This window comes from Poromitra crassiceps, assembly GCF_964638095.1.
Source record: "Poromitra crassiceps genome assembly, chromosome: 23".
Classification (NCBI taxonomy): domain Eukaryota; kingdom Metazoa; phylum Chordata; class Actinopteri; order Beryciformes; family Melamphaidae; genus Poromitra; species Poromitra crassiceps.
The window spans coordinates 13,979,576-14,000,386 of NC_139639.1; the positions used below are offsets into that span (position 1 = coordinate 13,979,576).

Below are 20,811 nucleotides of genomic sequence, written 5' to 3' on the forward strand. Positions count from 1 at the left end.
GTTCACCTGGGCTCCCCTGCACTCCTCTGTCTCATTCAGTCACACACCTTTGCATGGGGCGGCAGAGCACTGAGCAGTACTGGTAAGGATTTACCTTAATCTTTTATTATATCCTTATTCTCTTGTTCTTTATATCCTATGTGCATTTAGTTCAAATGGAGAACTTTGTTTATCCTAATCTTACATGGGCTAATTTGATTGTCTCTTCTAATCATGTTTTGTTTGTCTTCCAGACTAAAGGCAGTCCATGTGTCTTTTACCTCCATGTGTTTTGTCCCCATGCTCAATCATTTCAATGCAACTGATTGCTGTAAATAAACTGTGTTCACTTTGAGAGAAGTTTCCCTGGACCTCATTCATTTTTGCATCTTAACCCGATGCCCATGGTGATGGCCTACTTTTCCTGAACCCAATCCTCCATTACAGTCTTGGTTTTGCTTGTGGATGTCAGTCTTCACTACACTGAGGCCACAATATTCCTCCTAGCTGCATCCCATGTTATTTATCAGTAAATGAAAAACCTTCACCCACTTGTTAGCCTATCTATATCTGTGTGGTAATACAAGGTCAAATACTTTAAGATTACATAGAATGTGTCATTTGCCACTGAGGTTTCCAGGAAAAGGACTTTTTTCCGTGGTCAATGCAACCTCCCAAATCTTCGTAGAGGGATTATTAAATTGAATCTCTCAATCTATCTGTTGAATGTTAGGGCTGTGACAGCAGTGAACCAGACAGAAGAGTGTCGTAATAAACTTTGTTAATAACAGTATGAACTGCAACAGCAGTGAGGTGAAGGGTGGTTACTCACTGGCTGGAGTTACATCACAAGCTCAGAACTTATTCTTAAGGCTGTGCAGCACAACTGACTTCACTGCTGCCTGAACGTGGACACATCAGGATCAGATCTCTTCACTGCTGCCTGATCATGCACACATCAGGATCAGATCTCTTCACTGCTGCCTGATCATGCACACATCAGGATCAGATCTCTTCACTGCTGCCTGATCATGCACACATCAGGATCAGATCTCTTCACTGCTACCTGAACATGCACACATCAGGATCAGATCTCTTCACTGCTACCTGAACATGCACACATCAGGATCAGATCTCTTCACTGCTACCTGAACGTGCACACATCAGGATCAGATCTCTTCACTGCTGCCTGATCATGCACACATCAGGATAAGATGTTTCTTCCACAATAAATAGGATGAACACATGAACTCTGTCACACTCAAGTCATTGTAAGTCTGAGAAAGTAAAGCCACATTAACATGTCTGAAGCATCGCTGCGTTTTATTTAGATATTAGTACAGTTTTGTGCTGTACGGAATAGGAATGCTTCACTTTATTAACCGTAGTCATGTCTTCATACAAAGGTTGGTGTATCAATGAAGTTCTCAAATTGTAAATCTTGACTTTAAAAGTATGGCTTAATCTGTGAGTGGTGCAATATGGACAAAGTATGACAAGACATGGCAGTAGTGGTCTATAAATACATTTTTAAGTGGCATACAGGAATGATTTAGTATCAATCGTACTGCAAGTAATAAGAATTGACTTGAGACAATCATAAAAAAAAAATACAATTGGATAATATAACACTAGATCTTGCTGATTTGAAGAACTGAACGTACCCTTTGGAGAAGGCAACAATCCCAAAACCGGAGCACCAGGTATTCAAATACAATTACACATCTTCTGCTAGTGACATGTAGACAAAACGATGGCACGATATAATAATTACAACTCTCAAAAAGTGTTGCTATCAAATGTCGTTATCTCTAGGGTTTTGAGTAGAGTGGACCAGATTGACAGAATGTATGGAAACAGTGGATGGATAAATCCAGAAGGGGGCAGTAATGCAAACGTAAAGGATGCCAACTGCCATAAAACACCACAGAAGAAGTCTTTATCTCTATGTGATTGTCATCACATAGAGATAGCAACCGTCCCTATCTCTATGCGATTACAATCACATAGAGATAAAGACTTCTTCTCTGGTGTTTTATGGTAGTTGGCATCCTTTACGTTTGCATTACTGCCCCCTTCTGGATTTATCCATCCACTGTTTCCTTACATTCTGTCAATCTGGTCCACTCTACTCAAAACCCTAGAGATAAAGACATTTGATAGAAACACCTTTCTTTTTCTTAAGAAAATACTCCAAGAGTGTTCTTCATAACACAAGGCAAGTATAAGTAAGGCTTTTGAGTGTAAAAACATTTTAATTTATACTATCTAGACGGTTTCTAATCACACAAAATTGACCATAGCAGACATGCTCCCCTCAGCTAATCAAAACATACAGGACATGTTAGATTGAAGATCCCCCACCAACACACGTTACACTTTTAAAAGAAAGTCTCAAAGCAGTCCTGGGAGAGTTGTATTATCATCAATGCACACTACCTACTGCGCCTGCACCTACAATACTTGTGACAAAAATAAACACATTAAGGCGATGTGCACATTCACTAGACTAAGACACTTATTGTGATGAGTAAGTTGACACGGCTCACAGTGTTGCATAATACTTGCTCCAACACCTTCTTGTCGTCAAACGTCCTGCAAAAAATTGTCCCTCTGTAAAATTCAACTTTTCAGGAAAAACACGCTAGATTTTCTCCCTCAGACCCATGTTTTGAGTGACATTTTCAAAGGCATTATCAATGGTTTGGCTTCTCTACACATAATGCTCTCAAATACAATAATAATACGGCTTCTGCACTGTTAATCTAATGTTGGAGTGATTTCAAGTGCCCAACGTGATGTGGGGAAGCATTTTCATTTGAGCTCGATTCATCAAGCTAGCCTTCATTAAGCTGTTCTATTACCAAACAGTTTCCAAAAGCATCACAGCACTGAGATGCTCTTAATCCCACTGGTTTAAGACCGGGTGACTGAGTGGAACTTCTCTCAGCGTGATGACTCGATAACTTGGCTAAAGTCAACACAGCCCGGCCGTCATAATCACATTGCAAATATCAGACAGGAAAACGATGGATTAAGTGGGCGTTTGGATTGTCACGGTCCTGTCTGTCCCCACCTGGTCAAATTATTCCACAAGTGTGATGAGTTTGTGGAATAGTTTTAGTTATTTGAACCTAATTTGAGTAGTGACCAATCTGCCCCCATAAAAGGTGCGTCACTCAAACTTTTGTGCCAGCTCAGTCTAAACCAGGGGTGTCAAACATATGGCCCAGGGCCCGGAAGCGGCCCGCCAAAGGGCCCACAGGATGACTTTGCAAAGTGTGAAAATTGCATGGAGAAGTCCGTCAATCCAATTTGAGGCACTTGAGAAGGTTAAGAGGTACCAGGTTAAATATGAAGTCTATTCATCTTTTTTTTGCATTCATCACTAAATGATACACTATTTTCAGTACCCTTGATTATAGAGAATTGCACATTTGCCGTCAAATGTAATGCACGGTTACAGTACAGTAGATTTATTTGATAGGCCTCTGGCAGCTGAGATAACCCTAGATAACGTGTTCTTAAAATGCATACCTGTAATTATTTACATTAAAAGAAACGGGAACATTTGGAGATGTAATTTCTGAGTCATTATGCATTTGGTTTTCTTTGTCTGGCCCACGTGAGACCAAATTGGGTCGTTTGCGGCCCGTGAACTAAAATGAGTCTGACACCCTGCCCTGGTCTAAAGCCTGACCCTGAAGTCAGGTGCTCTGAACTGCACAAAAGCTGTCAAAAATCCTTGTGGTAATGGGGTCTGCAATCCATATAATAAGAGACATTATTATCCACTTTAAAATAGATATCCTGTTAAAGGACTGGAGGGAACCGTTGACCACTGAGTTGAAGCAGAGAGATGTTAACAGTCCAATGGAGATGAAACTTGACAAGGGAACGAACGACTGAATCCCTAATTGCAAGAGTGGTCAGAATATTGAGATAACAACAATATCTGCCATCTGTAATTATTTGAGCAACATAAAGTACTTTGCAATGCCCAACCATTACAACTCCTAGTACCTAAGTCTTGCCAGTGGTCAGAGCTCAAACTGCACAGTGGCACTGCCAAGGACAGCAGGTACATGGTATTAACACAAGGTAGTGTGACACACTACTTGGCTGATTATGAAAACATTGAGAACATAGTGGTTGAATGGGTGAATTGTTGCAGAACAGGTGAACATATATGGTAATGATATAGATCACAGTCCAGGCGTTACTCGTCCTCCCGACAAAAAGAATACAGCAACATGAACAAGCAAAAAAAAAAGAAAAAACGCACATAAAGGCTAAACGGCGTCCACTACAATATAGTGCAGGGTTTTTTGTCCTTGAAGGGGTTTTCTGAAGTGGGGATGCCCACGAGGAGAGGGTCGTTTCTGGCGTGCTCGCTGCAGTAGTTCATGAGGTCTGCAGAGGCCTTGGAAACCTACAGAAGCCATGGAAGAGAAAGACAGAAGGTGAGAAGAGACTAAAGACTCAGGGATTTTCACTCATGCACACGCGTCAGCAGACGCATGACAGTGAAGCCATCACATGCTGTGTTACTGGTGAGAAGTTTCCTCCCACATGCCAGAGAAAGGTGCCGTAACACCACCTCATACTGTCCTAATGTCTGTTGTCATACATAGACTGTACAAAATATGGAGGTAATGAGTGTGACGCAGGGTAGGAAATTAACTTAACAAGGGCTTTTTTTTGCCCTTGTGAAATACATTTCAGGGGCATTTTGGATCATTCCCTGGGGATTTCTCAAATGTTGGGGAAACACCTTAGTTCTTCTATGTTGCACCGAGCAATATTCAACAACTCTGATCGTAGCATATTTGATTTCTAAATGTTCACAAACAATCACAGTTAAAAATCCTCATGTCCTGTCATCTCAACAACACTGTCGGACAGCTTCAAGTGGCCATTCGAAGGAACTGCAGTTTTTTTTGGCCAATTCCGCATCGGCTTCACGTGTCCAAGCCCGAGGTGTCATCATACTGTAGTGTACCTTTATCCTCTCGATGCTGGCCTCTATCCTGAGCTGCTGCAGTGTCCTCCTGGCCTGGGCCATGCTGCTGGAGCTGGGAGTCTTCGACGACATCCTGGACAACGAACACAACGCTCTGCGAGGACAAACGACAGCAAACAGTCAAGTTGTGTTCAAAGAAAGCCAGGGCAGAAAATACACAAGAAACCAGCGGTTTAGTCTAGGCTTTCACTGTAAACCAATGCTGCAGTGACGACGCAACATGGACGAATGACGCAAATACGCCTTTCTTCATTCTGTTGCAATGGATTACAGCTAGGAACAGATAGAACATGGATGGAAAGCCTATTATTAAGATCAAGTGACTTCTCCTTTGCTTCTTAAAAGCTTTGGTTTGTCTACCAGTATTTTTGGGGGGTCAAATTGTTCAAGATAATCCTCCCACATGATAAGCAGCAGAGATTAGACACGCTTGTCATGTAACACGACAGAGAGTACAGTAAGCCCTGAGCCGCCCCTTGGCTTGCATCACACCTTCTTTCCAGCATCGTCGTCTCTCGAGCAAGAAAGAAAGACACACTTCTTTCAAGGAATAGGAAACAGGTGTATTAAGACACCATAGTGCTGCCAGCTGCTTGGCAGATCACCGAGCAGCTTGTCAAAACAATGCTCACGTCAGTTGAAATGAACAAAGATTGAATCAACAGTAGATATGAGAGGAACATGGGCCAGTAAGTCGGTCGAGGTCGGACGTTGTGTCAACAACGGTTATGTCAGTCTGTGATTTAATGGTGTTTTATTGCAGGGGGCGGGGCTGCAGCTCAATGCCAGTGGGTCAGTAAGGGTTAACTCTTCCTCACTTCCTCTTCCTCTCTCTGTAGAGTTTGTTCCCAGAAGTGACATCATCGCCGAGGTTTCTTCATCTGGTCTGGCACCAAATACGCACACGAGGTTGAGGCAATGTGCAAGGGAGGAACACCCATGCATACACACACACACACACACACACACACACACACACACACACACACACACACACACACACACACGGCCAACCAACACGACCTCACACAGTTCAACAATTCATCCATTTTCTGGGGACCCCCAGGGACCCCCTGAAGGTCCCCGGACCCCACATTGAGAAGCACTGCTCTATGGTGATCTAAATAAGTAAAAGGTGCATTTTAAGTGCAAGGACCCACAGAAAAAGCATAGAATCTTTTTTTTACCAGCCTTTGGGCTGCCAGACAGCAAAGATAATGCCACGTTGTCTCAGCGTGTATCTGCAACACCAGGCCAGACTGCTAGGCACTAAGCTACAGCCATGACACTGAAAGTCTTTTTGCTTCACGTTTGCAGGATCATTATTACTCAAACAGAGTCAGCAGCAATGTAAAGAGAGTTGGATGCATGTGGTTGAGGGGGTGGTGGGCGCATTGGGAGTAAATATGGTCTGAAGGCGGGAGTCAGTTGGAGATGTTATCCTGGTGTTGTAATTCTACTTCCTGCTAATGATTGACAGAGCTGATGGGAACATGCTTGGACACATCCTCCTAACAGTCCTCAGCGTCGTGGGAGCTATCTGTCCTCATCCCCTCTCCTCCCCTCCCCTCTCCCCCCCCCCCCCTGCTCTCTCTTGCTTCTGCTTTTGCTATTTTCTCCTCCCTCTGTGGACACACATGCCTTCTTTTACATGTCACACACGTCTTTCTTCTCACAGCAGGAACAGGAAACTGAAAGTACTGGTTCTCTGGAACCCATCTTGTGTAATGATGATGAACAAAAACAGACAGTACAGACAGACCAGGCGGATCCCAGAGTAACGCTTAAGTAAGAATCAAAGGTGCAGTGAACAGGACGGATGGTGATGACAAACATGGCAGAGAAATCCTTGCAACAGAAAAAAACAGCCTGAAAGTCCAGTTTGAATAATACACCGTGGCTCATGTTAGCAGCACTGTACAGTATGTTTGTTTTGTGAGACCCTTTGCCTGGCAGGATGTGGTCCCTTCAACAATGCGTTTGATGCTATAGCTGGATCCTATCTAGGCTGGATCCTATCCACCTTATTTCTAGCTGCCATGATGCCTGATGGGTGTTTCTTCCGCTTCCGGTGTAATAGACTGTTTTAACTTGACAAAAAAAACGTCTATGAGGATTTGACAGCAGAGCCATTCTGCTCTACAGCCGTGTCGTTCGGGTGCGCAATATTTTCTTCTCCATGATGGCGAAGGCATGACCCGCCCCTCTCTGCCTCTGATTGGCTGACTGTACTCGGCTGCTCCCACCTTCTTTACAGGCGAGCCAGAAGTATCTCAAACGTGAGCAGCAGGTGCAAAACAATCATTAAATCAACAAGCATGAGATACTTCATTATATGGAACGTTACAATAGCAAACCCTATATCTGAGTTATTTCGGCCTACTTAGCCTATTGCACAGACGTGTACTTTTTTCTTGTCATTCCAAATTTAATCACATTGTTGCTCTGATTAAGTAGAAGTACAGTTATTTGTGTACAAAAAAGACTGGTAAAGCAGAAGTACTGATTCAACTTAATTACTCAAGTAAAAGGAAAAAAGTAGGCCTACAGGCTCTGAAATGTACTCAAGTATAAAAGTAAAAGGTTTTCTGTGCAAGGCGAATAGAAACTCACGTCATATTAATATAATTCAAATACTATTCAACTTAAAAGGTCCCTTCAAAACATATTTTAAGATGCATAAAGACTATACTTTAATCTTCTAGTCTTAATCACTATGACCCACTAGCTCAGAGAGTTGGATTGCTGTCTAGCAGTTTGGTAGCCTAGGTAAACCCAGCCCCCACGTGACCTGCTCTCTCAGTTCCCAGTCACTAGCGACTGAGAACAGGTCTGAGAGCAGGTCACGTGGGGGATGGGTTTACCCAGGCTAGCAGTTTGGAGCTTGTGGGTTTGAGCCTCAGTGACTTTTGAGGTTGTGGGTTCGATCCTCAGTCAGTTTTGGATGTCGACAGGCAGAGGAAAGAGTCATTTAAAGCCCTGAGAAAACCTCATTCAATGAGTCTGACTTGGTGGCACAGAGAGTAGGCTTGCTGCCTGGCGATATTGAGACCTCAACCACCTTTGCGGTCGTGGGTTCGAGCCTCAGTCAATTTTGAATGGTGACAGGCAGAGGGAAGAGACAAGAGCGCCCGGAGAAGAGCTGTAAGTGTGAAGGGCAGCTGGTGGTGTGAAGGAATAATACACACAGAGACACCGGGGCCAGAGGTTGTGGGTTCGATTCCCGCTCAGCTGCCACTACCTGGAGCCAAGGGGACATGAGCCCTGCAGAGACATGAGCTGAGGGTTATGAGACAGAAAACCACAGAGAGCTAAAATTGTACTGACATCAGAAGTAAGTTTCATGTTTCCGTTGGAGTGCATGCATGTATATGACATGTCTGGATCTCTTTGCAGTCTGTCCACAGTGGATTTCAATTCAAATACATGTCACTCTTGTGTTAGAATGAGTAAATGGGCATTGACACTGTTTTTATATAACCCTTGATCAATTCTCATTAATCTTTTATCTTTTCTTTTTTATTTGTCTGTAGGCTACATACCTGCACTGCCAAGAGTAGCGGCAGCATTATAAACCAGAGACCAGACTATATCAAAAACATAAACACACAGTGGCGTCTTTCATGCATGCTAGCAAGCGAAACTGCTGTCTGTCTGACCACAGACTGTAGAAAGAGACGCAGGATAGCCAAGCGAATGTGATTGGATGGACGTTTGACGCTAGGCCAATCACAGGCAAAGCGGCTAGCGTAATAGTTACTTTACATGGCAGTAAAACACCACTGAATGACCAAATTGATTTAACTTTTAACCATTTCGAGTAACACTGTTTCCATACGGACCCCCAGCGTTGGTTAGTTGTTTATAACGTGATTATATTTATAACTTTTATAACGTACTCCAGTTTCCGGTTTATAATTCTGGTCTGCAGCCGAGTATGACAAAGGAAATGGCAACCTGCAACAATAAGTCACGTTAAACCGGACCTTGTACCCACAATTCTTTTTTTTTTTACAGTGGGGCATTCAAAAATAAGGTGGATAGCTTCATTTGTTTCAGGAACAACAGAGACAGGGAGCGGGAACGGGAAGGAGGAAAATTCCCATTTTCTGACTTGTGCTTTGGAGTGACTGATTAGAGAGCGACATTCCCATCCAAAGATAGCTCATCGTTCTGTGGAGAAAACAGGGAAAAGGACGGCTCGGAGCTCAAAATGTTATTAATAACATGAAAGCGACCGAGAGACATGAAAGAGCAGGCAGTACAATGCAAAGTCAACGATCGTCCTAAGTCAACATGAACATATTATTGTCCTAGAGGGAACATACCATTCCCAACCAACGTGCTCATTATAAATAATACGTTTTAGCGACGAGGCCAGTATCTTATAACAATAAGCAATGTGACTCCGTTTCCCAGCTGACTGGCAAGAGTCACCAGGTACTCATTTGTGGTAATACTGGATAGACAGCAACTTATTCCTTACCAGCTTAAATAGCTTTTCTGAACAGGTTGGTGGCAGGTAAAAACTTCCTCGCCCCATCAAGCAAAGCAGATTGCACAATAAGTAATTTGTGCAATATGTTAAACATGATAGAGAAGCTATAAAAAGCACAACAATGAAGAAGAGATAACGTGAGCAATGCAAACATCCTTCACAGAGAAAGGTCACGACTGGGCTAGTGGACTGCGTTGATAAGTTCACTGGGAAAACTCTTGGAAACCATCCCAGGGGGAAAGTTAGAACTAATAATCCAAGCTTGGATTTGAACATAGTTATCTCAGCTCTCTGACTGTGTAAACATCGATTCCTCTGCCGAAAATATCCCCTCCACTGTCAGCGACAGAGGAGACCGGGGCAGAATGATTGCATCTTCATGGTTGAGATACACTGTGAGCAGCGGGGGTTGCATGGTGTGTGGAAGTTCAAACGCTGTTTCCCTACCAGCTCCAGGGGGGGAAGGGGGGCGCTGTTCTGTAGCTGAGCCTGACCTTTGACCTCTGTGTGGAAGGGGTCATGCGCAAAGAGAATCGTGCCCATTCGCCTTTTTCACTCCAGCCATTTTGTGTCTAAAAGGCAGGAAGTAACACAGGTGCGAGCAAAACATTAACGAGGGCCCCGGCACTGGAACACCTAATAGGATTGGAAGTTGGGAAACCCTCATTCATGTTTTGCGTGCACCTGTGTTACTTGCTGCCTTTTAGACACAAAATGGCTGGAGTGAAAAAAGGTCAATGGGCATCAACATATCATATCATAAAAAAAGTAATACTATTGAATATTAGCCACTAAAATACCAGCTCAGCCGGTGTGTGGAGGGGGAGGGAGAGGCAGCTTCTCAAACCCACCAGCAAACGTTCTGCTGGCCGCCCATCCCAAATGACTCACCTCAGTCAAACGATGCTGTACGCTGTGATGTGATGCCAGCAACTACCGGCACCACTGGTCTGATTGGGTTTCTATGGGAGGGCACACCCCCTGCCCCCCGACATGTGTGCGTGTGTGGCATAGCATAGGCACCACCGTGCACATGTAAGGCTCTGGCAAAAGTTACCTCCAAGGATCAGAAAGAGACCACCCCTCTACAACACACACACACACACACACACGCACACACACACACGCACACGCACACAGCCCTCATCCTGTAGCCTCAAGAGGACCACCTACTGCACAGAATGGAGTGGCCCCACTGCTTTACTGTACCTTACACACACAAACCCACCCACACACACACGCCATTCATTAGAGCTGCGTTCAAAGCACCAAGAACAGGCAACCATTATGACTCAATGCCATTAACACCAACACTCCGGGATGAAAGTGTGTGTGTGTGTGTGTGTGTGTGTGTGTGTGTGTGTGTGTGTGTGTGTGTGTGTGTGTGTGTGTGTGTGTGTGTGTGTGTTACATACTACTACTGTAGTGCAACCCAGACCAGAAGAAAAGTGAGTGCTGCTGACTAATGCAAAGGATATCCATTAAAAGCTAAAAGCAGAGAGGAGCCTGCTAAGCGTATGTGTGGTCCTGTAAGACAGGCAGTATCACTGGGTGTCAGTTTGGGGCCGTTTCTGTAAGAATGCAGCAACACCGCTGGAAACAAACTCTATTTATGGCTTACAGTAAGTACTGTCAGATGCACTTTGGGCTTGACCCTCAGTGCTGCTGTGAGAGGTACGTAACGGATGAAGAGATGAGCGATTAAAAATAAAAAAATATTTCACACTATTTCGTTGTGGCATTGAAGACATAGTTCACCCCCAAAATGAAAATTCAAAGAAAGTTGCCACACTGGTCCCGCCCGCTGCCGCTCCGAGTGCTCTCCCATTGGCTGAAACGCTCTGTCGCTCAATCATCCGCTAATCTGATTGGCCGGAAATGCTAGTGGATAATGGGACGAGTAGTTTCTTCAGCCTTAAAACTCTTTAGATGAGGATTTTTCGAAACATGATTGAGAATATATGAATGGGGAAGTACTCTTCCGGAACCATGACGTCGCAGAACCGTGACTGTTGAGCTCTGTGGGAGTGTGTGCACGTCAGATATGACAGTGGGGTGAATCATATTAAAAGTTCAGAGTGTTTAAAGTTGATCATTGTTGTCCCCCACAATGAAACCTGCAGAGGGACAATGGATAGTCTCTTAGAACAGACGAGTTGGCTTCCGCAATTTTCAAATGCTCTCGCCATACCGTCTGTACGTTAGACCCCCAGAACATGCACAAGGAAGTAGTGAAAAAAACCTTCAGACCGGAAGGAAGTTCGACGGAATCTGACCAATCACGACACGCGTGTCCACGAAAAATATGTTCCCCCCGGAAACTTAAACCGATGCAGGTTGCTAATGCTAGCAGTGCTTTAGAATTACCATGGAAGCTACGCCGACGAAACCGGTGAAAGAAGACCCTGATAGACGTAAACGATGTATCCGCGGCTTGGAGGAACCTCGTGCAAGACGTGCACTTATTCCAGAGTTAAACGAAAGTGATGAGGTAAGTTGCTAACGTTACTGAGCTTATCGTTCGTCTTACTAATCAGCGTTAGCTAACGATAGCTACAGCAGTATACAGCTAGTTAGCTAATGTTAAATTCTGATTGGACGAATGAGCGGAAGTCCCGCCTTTCAACTTCCTCTTCCGTTTGGTGCATGATTCTCCCCCACGAAGTACAGACTGTATATAGCTGCATCCGCCGGATGTAGATAAGACAGTCTGTTTTAAGAGACTAGACAATGGATGATGTCTTCTGGTCTGTCAGCAGCACTGTAACTCAGGCGTCACTTATCAGCTTTCCATTTTTCTTCAAAAACAACACATTTCATTGTCTGTAGTCGTGTACTTACTCACGCACAATATATCGGACGTTGCTGATAGTATTTTTTTTTACAAAACTTAGGGGAATGATTCATTTAATTGCACTGATGGGCCTACGGAGGGAGCCTCAGTGTTTGTTTAATTTGAAGTCGGGCCAAACATCTCTGACGCCAATGAAGAAGCTCCTCTTCCCCTTTCCCCGCAGCATATCATTCAGAAACATGAGCAGACATATTTCCTTACTTTGCATCATTCGTGGGAACGACACGTTGACACTGTTTCATTTCTTCATCTATTAAGTGTTTTATATTGAAACAAGGCCTGATGATCACTATGTTGCAAGAACTGCACTTTCTACTTCTGGAAACAGAAGACGCTGAAATACTTCTCCTGGCCCTCTTACGTTGTGTGCTGCTTAATTAGAAATGCTCATAAATAGCTGCAGCAGCCTGCATCTGACTTCATGCCAGCTGAGGTGACGCGGCGCCACAGTCGCGTCTCTTTCACGTGGAAACAGTGAATCAGGCAAAGAAGGCGAGACAGACGTCTGCCGCTTTGAACAAAAAGAGTTCAAAGACGTGAGGCCCCCAGCCACAAACCAAAATACCGGTTGTTCTCCCTTGCGCTGGCACACATGCACACACACACGCACGCACACACACACACACACACACACGCACGCACACACACACACACACACACACACACACACACACACACACATGCACGCACAGTACGCTTCTTTCTCATACAACCCCCCCTCTGTCTCTCTCTCTGCAATCAGGAGTTTCCTGGTCTGCAGGCGAAGCTAAAAGTAGCCTTGTCCTCGTCTCTGCTGGCATGTCAGCACTTTTCCAGCTGAATGAGAAACGGTCTCTACCTCTGCACCTACAACAGCAGCCCGCATTGTGCTTCACTGGCCGTCAGATTGGATCAGTGCTGCTGTGAAATTCCTCCTGCTGACTGTAAACACTCGTTTGTCTTCAATCGGTTAGCGTGCTGCTTATCAAACAGTTAGTTAGCGTGCTTATCAAACAGTTAGCGTGCTTATCAAACGCCGTTACACGCCGTCCTCGTCAGTCTTGCTGATGCTGAGCTAAGTGGGATGGTGTTTATGAGCCGGTGGGAGAGGACTTGCTGATTTTCTAGATCTGTGCAAAAGAGAAAGCGAGAGACAGAGAGTCAGAGAGACAGAGAGTCAGAGGGACAGACAGGTTGCTGATGGTGTGTGGACACTGCAGACAGACAGACAGACAGACAGACAGACAGGTTGCTGATGGTGTGTGGACACTGCAGACAGACAGACAGACAGACAGACAGACAGACAGACAGACAGACAGACAGACAGACAGGCAGACTGTTGATGGTGTGTGGACACTGCAGACAGACAGACAGACAGACAGACAGACAGACAGACAGACAGACAGGTTGCTGATGGTGTGTGGACACTGCAGACAGACAGACAGACAGACAGGCAGACTGTTGATGGTGTGTGGACACTGCAGACAGACAGACAGACAGGCAGACAGACAGACAGACAGACAGACAGACAGACAGACAGACAGACAGGCAGACTGTTGATGGTGTGTGGACACTGCAGACAGACAGACAGACAGGCAGACAGACAGACAGACAGACAGACAGACAGACAGACAGACAGGTTGCTGATGGTGTGTGGGCTGCGACTTGCTGAAACTGTGAGAACCAGGGAGGATTTGTGGGGAAAGTGAGAGTGATATCACTACTTTCCCACTGAGAAAAAAAGAGGGGGGTTTCTACTCGAGGGTTGTTGTTATGTTAGCTTTTGGCTCGTCGTCATGATGCTGACCTGGGAGACATTATGACAGCTTTGTGACCCCCTGAGTAATTGGATCCATGTAGACTAGAGGACTCTGAGGACAGCCAGAGTGCTGAGGCAATAAACTCAGTCAACTTCACACAGACTATGCCACTTCTGCAATTTCTTTGCATGGGAAAGTTTAATATGACTCCAGTCCACATGTGTCCCAGGCAAGCCAGGGGAAAATAGCCCTAATTCTTCCAAAATGCTACACGAGTAATTAATATTAGTACAAAGCGACTGTGTGGTGTATATATAGCAAAGCTCTTTCAAGATTCATAGCCGCCTAAGTGGATACAGCTGTAAGAGGCAAGCGACAGTGGGTTCAACACCAAATAAACAACACACTGCAACACCAACGTCTTCTCTGATGCATCTGGGCTCATTTGCACTGAAAGAAAGATGTGCAGTTTACAGGAGCAATAGCAGAGACAATACATGCATGCGGCTTATCAACTGCACGTAAGTGCAGAGCAGACAGCTGAGGGAGGCAGTGCAGAGCAGACAGCTGAAGGAGGTGCAGAGTGCAGTGCAGAGCAGACAGTTGAAGGAGGTGCAGAGTGCAGTGCAGAGCAGACAGTTGAAGGAGGTGCAGAGCAGACAGTTGAGGGAGGTGCAGAGCAGACAGCTGAAGGAGGTGCAGAGTGCAGTGCAGAGCAGACAGCTGAGGGAGGTGCAGAGCAGACAGTTGAGGGAGGTGCAGAGCGCAGTGCAGAGCAGACAGCTGAGGGAGGTGCAGAGTGCAGTGCAGAGCAGACAGCTGAGGGAGGTGCAGAGCACAGTGCAGAGCAGACAGCTGAGGGAGGTGCAGAGCACAGTGCAGAGCAGACAGCTGAAGGAGGTGCAGAGCACAGTGCAGAGCAGACAGCTGAAGGAGGTGCAGAGCGCAGTGCAGAGCAGACAGCTGAAGGAGGTGCAGAGCGCAGTGCAGAGCAGACAGCTGAGGGAGGTGCAGAGTGCAGTGCAGAGCAGACAGCTGAAGGAGGTGCAGAGTGCAGTGCAGAGCAGACAGCTGAGGGAGGTGCAGAGCAGACAGTTGAGGGAGGTGCAGAGCAGACAGTTGAGGGAGGTGCAGAGCAGACAGTTGAGGGACGTGCAGAGCACAGTGCAGAGCGCAGTGCAGAGCAGACAGCTGAGGGAGGTGGAAAACTAGATGATGTTTGGTTTAGGGGGGCATGGACAGAGGCAGCACCACCCTAGCTTGGCAGCTATGTTCACTGAGATAAGTGCAGCCTCGCCGGCCTCCGCCCAGCCGCTGTCAGCACACGCGCTACTGAGGGAATACTGGGAAACTCAAGCGCTCATTATGCCAGTCTGGGTGAATGCTTGATTTTGATTGGCTGGAAGGTGTCCATTATTTTTGCGTGAGCAGACATTTCCAGGAAAAAGGTGTATTAGTGTACAAAGGTTAATGGAAAGTATTCTAGAGTAAACAGAGGGAGGTGAAAGCGTTTGCTCTGTGTGTTGCTTCTGTATCAGCCCAAAAACACTTCAAACCTCTGCTAAAGCCCTAACCCCCCACATACAGTACAGTAGGCTCTCAGTGAGTCTAGCATGCCATCCTGTAAGTCTGTGTCTGACAGGGGGGGAGAAGAAACAATCTAGCATAGTGTTGCACAGAAGCACATTGTCTAGACAGAGGACTAGACTCAACTCCTTCTAGCTGCACTTCTAAATCCTAAATTCATGTGTAATTACTTGAGGCTCGTTCCTGGCAGGAGAAACTATGAATGCCTTGTTTTGCAAGAAGTGCAGACTAGTGTGGATGACAGGTTTTGCCATGGTCGTCCAAGTAAGGCCAATTATTTTTAAACGCAATTCAACAGTAGGGAAAAAGGATGCACGTCAATTAGATAATAAGCTATGCACATCCACGAGATAGCCTGGTACTGTCCTCAACATGATGATGCTTAATAAGAGCAGATTGTAAGAACAGAAGTGGACTGCACAGACAGTGAGTAGCGTGTGGTGGAACAGAGCTGGAGTGGAGCACAGACAGTGTGTCAGGGACACATAAGGACAGATAGCGCTGATGATAACACATCATAATCAAGCCTCTGGTATGTGAGGATTACCACTAAGCAGGAGACAATTCATACAATAAAGCAGGACTTTCTCCAGTGGGCCAAACACTGATTAGGCTACTCTGCACTCCACAAACTAAGGGCACAGTACAGAGTACACAGTACACAGTACACAGCACACACTACACCTATCACAGATATATCGGTATCGGCGTATGTTGTCCGATATGCGCCGATATTTTTTATTTATTTTTATTATATGGGCAGTATTCTATGTATTTTTGATCCTTTTTCTTAACTAGGGTATCAGCCTGTTCAGGGCCGAAACCCTGGGCTCGCCCGCTGCGCGGGCTTGCTGCACACAGCTCGGCTGCTGCGTGGCCTTGCCTGCTAGAGTAATGGTGCAGACCTGCAGAGTAATGGTGCAGACCTGCAGAGTAATGGACCTGCAGAGTAATGGTGCAGACCTGCAGAGTAATGGACCTGCAGAGTAATGGTACAGACATGCAGAGTAATGGTACAGACCTGCAGAGTAATGGTGCAGACCTGCAGAGTAATGGTACAGACCTGCAGAGTAATGGTGCAGACCTGCAGAGTAATGGTGCAGACCTGCAGAGTAATGTTGCAGACCTGCAGAGTAATGGTACAGACCTGCAGAGTAATGGTGCAGACCTGCAGAGTAATGGTACAGACCTGCAGAGTAATGGTACAGACCTGCAGAGTAATGTTGCAGACCTGCAGAGTAATGGACCTGCAGAGTAATGGTACAGACCTGCAGAGTAATGGTGTAGACCTGCAGAGTAATGTTGCAGACCTGCAGAGTAATGGACCTGCAGAGTAATGGTACAGACCTGCAGAGTAATGGTGCAGACCTGCAGAGTAATGGTACAGACCTGCAGTGTAATGGTGCAGACCTGCAGAGTAATGGTGCAGACCTGCAGAGTAATGTTGCAGACCTGCAGAGTAATGGTACAGACCTGCAGAGTAATGTTGCAGACCTGCAGAGTAATGGTGCAGACCTGCAGAGTAATGGTGCAGCAGACCTGCAGAGTAATGGTGCAGACCTGCAGAGTAATGTTGCAGACCTGCAGAGTAATGTTGCAGACCTGCAGAGTAATGTTGCAGACCTGCAGAGTAATGGACCTGCAGAGTAATGGTGCAGACCTGCAGAGTAATGGTGCAGACCTGCAGAGTAATGTTGCAGACCTGCAGAGTAATGGACCTGCAGAGTAATGGTGCAGCAGACCTGCAGAGTAATGTTGCAGCAGCGATTCGATTCGTTCGTATTTCTAGGAAACTGATCGGCCTCCTTTCATCCTCTCCATAAGCCAAACATTACTTTCATGCATGGACGGCCTTGTTTTTGTGCATTTCCACACCATTCAAACAAGGACCCAAACACTGTCCTCAACTGATTCCTCTTCGTCTTCTCTCTTTGCATACCAATGAGTCAGGTGGTAAAATTTCATTATGCATCATATTATCCTATATGTTTTGCAATCTTCTAGCGATACCTGCAGTGTGGAGCGACACCCAACCTTCTTGCATACTCGCTTTCCTCCATTCTCCATAGTAGCTCTGGGAGAGCTGCCCCCCAGCGACGTCATCGGCATCATCCGAATCACGTCGTTGGACACAAGCTATATAGTACTTATTCCCCCTGCTGTCCCGATCGTTGCACCACCCCCCACTGCCGATCTGGGAAGAGTTGTAGACTAGCACATGCTTCCTCCAACACGTGCAGTCGCCAGCCGCTTATTTTCAGCTGACAGCGAGGGGTTTAAGCAGTTCCGTCCCCCCCAAACAGGTGCCCCGGCTAGTGCAGCGACCAGGACTCATACCCCACCGGCTTCCCACCCGCAGACCCGGCCAATTGTGTCTGTAGGAACATCTACTGGGATTTGAATGCAGGTCTCCGCGGTGGTAGCTAGGCACTCTACCCAGACGACGGTAAAATATGTTGTCTGAATTGCTGAATAGGCCATTTCAAGCTAGCAGGGTCAGCCATCCCATCAGCCTATTATTGAGATTGGAAATTATCGGTTGTGTGCAACTACAGTATCATATAAGCCTAAGTGTAGGTTAAGTGTGGGTACAATGTAGTATAAGTGTAGCGTAAGCAAGAGAAGGTCTAATAGATACCTTAAACAGGTATGGGGGGGGGGGAGGGGGGTTGGTTTTGGATCATCAGAGTTCACCAGTACACCAGAATGCACTTGCTAACCCTAAAGACACACTGACTAAACAACCTCCTAACTTAAAGAATCTTTGCTAGGCTTCACACTGCAGGTGCTTCTGCTCACCCTCATCCAACTGCACAATGGATGACATCACATCCTGCGTATTGTTAATTGAGCCGGGCTTCCTTTGCAGAAAGGGCGGGGATTTTTTTATGCATTGAGCAATTTCTTTTTATAAGTGACGTGCAATCATGTGGTAAAGACATGGAGATTTATGATGATCTGATCACAGACTCACATCTCCTCTTTTCACTGTTGCAAGAACGGTCAACTAGAATATCTTGCATCCTCTCAGAGGGAGGGCCTCAGAGGAGATGAAACACCCGTAATTACCCATTAGGAACAATAAGACGTTTCCTGCTGCACGAACCTCCCACATCATCAGACACGTCTCCCGGCGTTACACGCAGGAAGCCCAACTTCCTGTTACGCCATAAGAACATCGACGGGCAGCTCGCCCAGCGCCATAGTGATATCACTAAAGAGCCCGCGCTAAAAATAGCCACCGGGCCTCTGTTGCTGCTAGCTGGAGTTAGCTTTAGCTCCAAACCGCTGCCTGCCACAGTAGCTACCTGACATTCAGTTGAATGCCAGCTGGGTGGCGTCCAGATTAGCAGGGCCTTTCCAGTTTCCACTGATGATGATGATGATGTGCCTTTACTGGTTCCTCCTCAGTAATGGGGCCCTTTATCAGGCCCGGAGCAGCCCGAAAACAAACAGAGACCTGTGGCAGATAATGTCCCCGCAGACGTCACTGCAGACGCAGGGAGGGTGACATGCAGGAGTCACGGGCGACCCAGGCAGAGAGAGGCTGCCAGGCAGGCAGGCAGGCAGGCAGCGTCTCTCTGCTAAACAAACAGCATTGTTTTGTGAGAAAACGATACAAAAGAAAGCTTAGTGCAGACAGAGAGGAGTTTGCTGGAAATGGATGCAGGGAAGGAGTGAATGGAGGGTGGGGGGCAGAGTTACTGTAAGAGGAACAGAAAAAGATGTGTGCTTGCAAGTGAGAATGAGTGAGATGAGAGTGTGAGGGAGAGTGTGTGTGTGTGTGTGTGTGTGTGTGTGTGTGTGTGTGTGTGTGTGAGGGAGAGAGAGAGAGAGAGCCGGAGGGAGCGAGCGAGCGAGCTGTGCAGCTGTGTGTATGTTGCAGTTGGTTCCGTGCCAAAAAGCCGCTGCCGGCGACAGGAACGCCATAAAACCTACAGCTATTGTGAGCCTCAGCCCGGCGTCGCCCTCCCTCCCTCCCTCCCTCCCTCCCTCCCTCCCTCCCTCCTCTGAATGCTGCTATTCATGACGAGAGCAGAGAGATAGCACACAATGGATCTGCATCTCTGGCCTAACACTGCCCTGCCTATATGGAACAATCAACAAATGCAGCCAGTCTTTCCAGCCTCCGCCCCCGCAGGCTCGTCTAAGTAACTACAGTACATGCACGACACTGCTAACTGCAGCGGGCCAAAGGTCTGCAGTGTGTGTACGCTCGTCGGCCCTCGCCCCCCCTCTCCTTTCCCTCTGGGCCGGCCGGACAGCATGCAGGAAGAGAGGTGGGGGGGGAATGGGGCGTCCGGATAGTGCAGTGGTACAGTAGATGCCCTGCCTGCCAACACGACTGAGGGTCGCAGGTTCGAGCACCCGTGTTTCCTCCGTGCAGGACGGTCGGCACGATCGGCCGTGTCTGCGGGTGGGAAGTCGGATTAAGGGTATGTGTCCTGGTCGCTGCACTAGCGTCTACTCTAGTCAGTCGGTGGGGCGCCTGTTCGGCGGGGGGAGGGGAACTGGGGGGAATAATGTGATCCTCCCACACGCTACTACATCCTGCCGGTGAAACGCCTCGCTGTCAGGGGTGAAAAGAAGCGGCTGGCGCCTGCACATGTATCAGAGGAAGCATGGTGCTAGTCTACGGCTCTCCCCAGATCGGCAGAGGGGGTGGAGCAACGACCGGGACAGCAAGGGGAATTGGCCAAGTACAATTGGGGAGAAAATGGTTGAAAAACAAATGAAAGAAATATATATATAAATATAATATATATACTATATATATATATATATATATATATAATATATAGCCGGGCGGGGTGCATGTGTGCGGGGGGGGAAGGGGGGTGTAGAGGGAGGAGGGGTGTGGTGCTGGCAGTGGAACACAAAGGGTTAAAGAGCAGTGTGCAGGGATGGAATCTGTGATAAGGCTCAGACGTCACTCTGACTCTACGCACAGGAGGACAACACAGTAAAGGTCGTAAAGCACCGTTTGTTTTTCACACAGAGGAAATGGGATTAGTGAGAAGGTGAAAGCCGGCTGGAGTGTGGGGTGTGTGTGTGTTTGCTGGAGGGGGTGGTGCCCAATAAAAACAGTTCATATGTATTTACATGCGTAAGCATGTTGTCAGGCAAAGAA

The 20,811-nt window shown here is 46.6% G+C and overlaps 1 protein-coding gene across 1 annotated transcript in view; it reads right to left on the reverse strand.

The window, feature by feature from the left end:
* Window positions 1–1,299: 1,299 nt before the first annotated feature.
* gng12a (guanine nucleotide binding protein (G protein), gamma 12a) overlaps window positions 1,300–20,811 on the reverse strand; it is a 37,760-nt gene continuing 18,248 nt past the window's right edge. The window contains exons 2-3 of the mRNA XM_083659806.1: window positions 4,982–5,096; window positions 1,300–4,411 (exon numbers count right to left, since the gene is read on the reverse strand). Of these exons, the coding sequence (XP_083515932.1) occupies window positions 4,286–4,411; window positions 4,982–5,074 (219 nt within the window). The 5' untranslated portion in view covers window positions 5,075–5,096 and the 3' untranslated portion in view covers window positions 1,300–4,285. The remainder of the gene's footprint in view (window positions 4,412–4,981; window positions 5,097–20,811) is intronic.